General features: G+C 44.3%; 1 protein-coding gene across 1 annotated transcript; it reads right to left on the bottom strand.

Moving 5' to 3' along the window:
• Positions 1-1,095: 1,095 nt before the first annotated feature.
• On the bottom strand, positions 1,096-3,820 carry LOC120683241 (protein FAR1-RELATED SEQUENCE 5-like). Its single transcript, XM_039965295.1, has 3 exons — positions 3,736-3,820; positions 3,552-3,597; positions 1,096-3,464 (listed from the first exon to the last, which is right to left on the bottom strand). Exons 1-3 carry the CDS (start codon positions 3,804-3,806, stop codon positions 1,569-1,571), a joined length of 2,013 nt encoding a protein of 670 aa, XP_039821229.1. The 5' UTR covers positions 3,807-3,820; the 3' UTR covers positions 1,096-1,568.
• Positions 3,821-6,000: the final 2,180 nt, after the last annotated feature.

The following is a 6,000-nucleotide window of genomic DNA, read 5'->3' as shown; positions in this document are numbered from 1 at the left end:
GGCGCGGGACCGGTCGAGGCGGGGACGGCAGCGCGGGCGTGGCCGAGGCAGCAGCGCGCGGACGGCGGAGCCACGCGCGCACCGTGGTCGCTCAGCTCGCACCCCAACGCCGCGCACGTCACGTCCTCGGCCATCCAAGGCGTCGACGCCCGCACGACCTCCTCCACAGGAGCACCAGCACCCACACCGCCCCGCTCGCCCTCTCCCGGCGACCCTCCACCGTGCCCCGCCTCCTCGCCCGGGCGCTGCCGTCCCGCTCGCCCTGTCCTCGCGACCCTCCGCCGTGCCCCGCCTCGTCGCCCGGGCGCCGCCACCCTGCTCGCCCTCTCCCCCTCTCCTCGCGAACCTCCGCCATGCCCCGCCTCCTCGCCCGGGTGAGGCCGCCGCCGTCCCTCCGCCCCGCCCAGGACACCTACACAACCCGCACCGCCGCCTCCATCTCCCTGGTGTAATCCCTCGCCCCGCCACCGCGGCAGTCCCACAGCCATTCGTGCTCCGCCCCCGCCCGGAGGTGCCCTGCGGCGCCGACACCGAGAGAGGACGCCACCGCCGGAGTCGGCGTCGAGGCGCAGCGGGGGCGCGGCAGCGGCAACCCATGGCAGCAGCGGTGGGGGCAGCGGCGCAAGCCCCACTCGGCGAAGCGGTGCGGCCGGTGGACGCCCGGAGACGGCGGGGTCCACCGCGCAGGCGAGGCGGTGGCATGTCAGCGCGAGAAATCCACGCCTCGCGTTGGCCGTCTCTCTACGGGGCCGGTGCTGGGTCCCACAAAAACAGACACGCGTCGCCCAACGAACAACCGGTACTTCCAAGGCCTCCCACTCCACGCTGTATAGAAGTTATAGTATAGTATATAGAGGCAGGAAGTGGAGATGGCACAGGCTTGACATCAATAGCATAATACAAGTATTTTAAAGAAAGTAAAAGTCCAGTTTATATACAACTGTCAGAAAAGTCTGATTTTTCAACATTCAACTACAAAACCAGATAACAAAAGTCATCCAACTGTCGAAACCAAATAAGTTGGGCTCTTTTAGTGTTTTTCTATTTTTAAATAATATAAAATCATAGGTGTATAGAAAGAAAATGCCCGGTTGGTTTCCTGCCAAATTCATCCAACCTTCAACCAAGCCGTTACCTGATATGCCAGCTTGGAACTAGCATATCCAATAAAGTACCGCATAAGCAGTGATATGTCATTACATTAATCCCAAAACTACTAATATCTTGTTTTTCAAAAAAAGTAATTATCTCAAACTAATGGCTTGCCATCTAATAAAAAGTCACAAAATAATGACTTGTCCGTTGTCCCCTAAACAAACCAGCTAATAACACAAACTACAGTACTTCTTGTACTGATCATGCATGCACACGATCTCTTGTGCTCCCTCTTTTCCTCACTATTCATTTGTGTTGCCTCCATTCGTCTTCTTGTGTAGTTCTTTCACCCGTGCCCTCAGTGAGCTATGCAATGCTTGACATCTTCTGCTGGATCCTTTCAAGCTCTTCCAAGAATATTTGACTTTGACTTGGATCCTTGCTTACAGAAGCACAAGTTTCGGCCATCCTATTCATAAGCATAGCATAGCATATCTCAGGGAATTTTGTGAAGCCGTTGATCCTGTCTTTTCTATGCAAAGTTTTTGTAACTCCTGCTCCCTGAACTTCTTTGTCCACCTCTGCTTGATGTAGTGTTCAGGTATCTCGTTAATTCCAAACTGGGTGAAGAGCCTAAGAACATGGCAACAAAGTATTCCATCTCGCTCAAACTTTGAACATATGCAGTTAAATGTCTTATTTTTCATGTCTACTTCAATAGTGAAGGAATCATTGGGAAATTCAGCATCCTCATAGTCCACGACTCTCTGCACTGTATAGATTCTGTCCTTCTCCTTTTCGAAAACATTGAAAGCTGATGCATCAAGTAGCTCTTTCGGAAATTTGGAGAACAGCCCCATTGTGTAAATTTCTGCCGCACGCCTTTCTATTAGTTGCCTAGTACAGTATATTGGCTTTTGCAGAGTTGACTCAAATCTATCAATGCTAACAGCCTCCTCTTGGAAAATGTTATACTGACTGATGAAGGTTTCTATGGTATCCTCTTGCAGAACATAGTCCTTGAAAATTGAATGTGTGCTCTCACAATGTCCAAAGGAACGTATAAATGGGAAAAATACATGTTTGAAGTAAACTGGCACCCACATAGACCTTGTCAAATACATGTGCTTCAAGTGTTCATTCAATTCTGCAGTATATTTCTCAAGCATTCCTTTCCAACCATTCTCAAATTCTTCAGTAGTTAAAGAATTTGTAATAAGACGTGTCAGCTCAGCTTCCATTCCAGGTCTGTTAACCATAAAACCTCCAACTTCAGCTGCAGTTTCCTTCACCACATGCCACATGCTGAAACGATGAAAAACTGTAGGGAATACCTCTGCAATTGATTTCTGTATAGCTGAATCCTGATGTGTAATTATAATACTTGGTTTCTTGCCATCCATCACATCCAAAAACGTCCTGAATAACCAAGAGAATGTCTCTACCTCACCATTTTCAAGCAAAGCCCAACCAAATACAGTTGGCTTACCATGCCCATTAATTCCAATTAGTGACGCAAATGGCATGTGGTATGCAATGGTTCTATAAGTTGTATTAAAATGAATGAAATCTCCATATAAAGCATAACCAAGTCTAGCTCGCGCATCTGTCCAAAAGATACTTCTTATAGTGCAATCTTCATCAGTCTTCATAGTGTAGTAGAACCCAGGTTGCTCCTTTTGCAATCTTCTCACATGCTCTAGTGTGCATCCAATATCTGTATTCCTAGTCTTCATCAGTCTGTCAGACTGTTTCAAGTTGTTGACATCCACTTTCCTGACACGTACATTCTTGAATCTCCCCTGTAATTTCCTGAAAATTTCCATTATCTTTGCCGGCTTAATTCTGCTTTCCTGCAATATTCTTGAGAAGTGTCTCTCTTCATCTGACATGTCCTTGTGGCTCATGAAAAATCTGGTCAACAAGGGCGAACACCAAAGTGGGTGGTTATGCTCATTCATAGCTGCTGTAACCTCCCATCTGTCAGCAACAAGTTTCACAGTCATCTTCATGCGACATTGAGTGTGTTCAACGGCATCTCTTCTCCGCTTCCTCTGTCTTGTATCATTCTCTCTTGCTTTCCTACTTTTGTTGCACACAAATGTTATCTTCTTGTGCTTGTAGTTCGTTCCTTTAATCACAGCGAATCCAGTAACTTGCCCATAGACACTGATAAAACGATGAGCATCTTGTAGTGTGGAAAATATCATGCCAACCTCTGGAGGCCTAGCCTTCTCCATTTCTTCGGGACTTGGAAACATATAGTCTTCATCACCATCAGCTTCTGCTTCAGCTTGATCTTTTTGGCATTCATTGAGGTCTTCATCTCCTTCATTTAGGACGACATTCCCATTCTCTTGGCCCAGCTTCTGGAGTTTAAAAAATGTTTATACCTTCCTAAGAAAAGTAATGTTCAACAGTTTTAACCACGCAACAGAATTTTAGCATATACATATCTGAACAAGTGTCTCTCCAGCTCCCGGGACCTGTATTTCTGATTGCCTGTTTATTTCGGTATCATTCAATAGGAAAATAGGTGACTGTTGAAATGCAACACCACTGAAATTTAGTCTTTAATATTTATTTCATACAATTATTTTGGTCTTGTAAACTATGTGGCAATAAATATTTAGATCATACCTGCAAGCTTTCTTGAGTTGTAAGATTTCCATGTTCTCTAACCTCATGTTCAGGAGCAAGCATGATTCCATATCTTTCTTCCAAATCTGTGTCACCTCTGCTTGTATTCTGTATATATCAAAATATCAAGTTTTTGGTAATTTAAAACTTCTGTAGTGTTTTATTCAAACGAAATGATTTAACATCTGAATAGGTTCCTATGCTGCAATGTCTTTGTTATTAAATGGAAGGGAACAATTTGGTGAAATAAATTGAACGATTCAATGCATTATCTGGAAAAATACAAAAATATACATGGAAGATGTGCACATTCCTTCACATACCTCCATTTCTACTATTGACATGTCTGCTTCTTTCCATGCTTCACGGACCTGCAATGTCAGGTTAAATAAGATAGTTGCAAATCCATTTTTATTTTCCTTATGTTCAGCAGTACAAAGTATCATCAGAACATGTCTGTTTCTTTCCATGCTTCACGGACCTGCAATGTCAGGTTAAATAAGATAGTTGCAAATCCATTTTTATTTTCCTTATGTTCATTACAAAGTATCATCAGAATATGGATTCCCTCATTATTATCTTGATAAATCACAAAACGTCAATTTTCTAGGTTCACAATAACAACATCTAAAGACTGGTGAGTTTTGTTATTTTCAATTTGGAGATCAGCTGACCTTATTCATAGGAGATGCCACAAGGCCATAAGATTCTCCATTTGCTGATTCATTCCCGTGACCCATTCCCGATTCTCTATTAGCACCACTCATTTCCTGAAAATATTAGCAAGAATGTTTAATTTTATTACTTCTGATGAGACAAATATAAATTTTAAGATTGCTTCAAGGATCACAGAGTGGGCAGTAGAAATTTCAGTTTACTTACCTGGTAAGATTTCAAATTCCTCTCGATCATAGTTTGAGCAGGCAGCATGGGGCTTGATTCTGCACCTCTTTCCATCTTTTTCTTGCCAACCTCAACAGCATGCAGATCAATCTTTTCTTCTGTCTTACCCACTATACATAGGTTTAGGCCATTGTTTTTAGCTTTCTATCAGGAAGATAGGCATTGTGAATTGACATGCATCAAGCAAAAGGGTCTACACATAAAGCTATTGATACCAATAGAAAATGCCAGACATGTATACAACAGCGAGAGTAGTCATGTTGGTAAATGCAGCACGAGGGAATTCACCACAAGTTATTTAGCATGCTAGAGGCCTAGAGCCGCACTTCAGAGACCAGGCAACAAAACAAAAGCAGACCCTTCACACTCAGAAGCTTGGAAAGCAAGACGTATAGGAGCACTGAATTGTCTGAAAACCACGTTTAGTCTGAAATGGCAACTAACCAGTGATATATTTCACCCTCTATGACCACGATAATTGGCTTCTATACCAAACCAGCGAAATGTAATTCAAAGGCAACCAACCAACACTCGATCTAGAACTGCATCTGCTGAACAATCCTCACCACACTACCACAGGAAGTCAGGAACCCATAAAAGTCATGCACCTTTGCTGCACCATTATGTCCAACTACAGCAGAAAAAAGAGACTCCCACACCGCGAACAATTTAACTCTTTGCTAATTATTTTCTACCTCACATTTCCTTCCTGGCCAATTAATCAACCGTTTTATGTGAGGGCATAGAGTTGAGTTAGAGAAGAGGCATGGGCAATTGGCCCTCTGTCACACTCGTGACCACCGGCGATCGCCACCGATGTGAGAGATACAAGATGGATCGATCGAACTCCAGGAGGGCGAGGACCCTGACCCTGAGAGCGAGTGTTTTACGTTTTCAGAAACGGAATAATGTTCGCGGTTCCGCCCGCTCGTTCTTATCCCCAGTGCAGGTTACAATCAGCTGGACCCACCGGTCAGCGACTTGATTACAAAAATACGTAAACTCAACTAGAACGCGTAATCGTAGCCGGCATTGCCTTCTCTTGTCTTGACAGTGAAGCAGTCATGACACCCTCACATTGGCAACACTCTGGACAGCACCGATTAAAGACACCGAAGGAAAGATTGGTGACGCAGATTAATTGACAAGCGATGTACAGAAAAGGAATCATTGAATAACAAATCCCAGATTTGTGTCTTAGTGGTAGCAGGGACAACATTGGATATCAACAAGTTTCGCATGTTGTGACAAGATTGAAAGAGCGTGGATTGATCTAATGCTGTGCAAATGAAGAAAATTCGCAGGGGGATATGTGGTTTTTGATTCTAAGTTTCCCGGTCAAAACAAATTAACAATGGGGAT

The sequence above is a fragment of the Panicum virgatum genome, chromosome 7N (genome assembly GCF_016808335.1).
Source record: "Panicum virgatum strain AP13 chromosome 7N, P.virgatum_v5, whole genome shotgun sequence".
Lineage (NCBI taxonomy): Eukaryota > Viridiplantae > Streptophyta > Magnoliopsida > Poales > Poaceae > Panicum > Panicum virgatum.
Note: the sequence above shows the minus strand (reverse complement) of the source record. Positions and strands in the feature narration are given on the sequence as shown.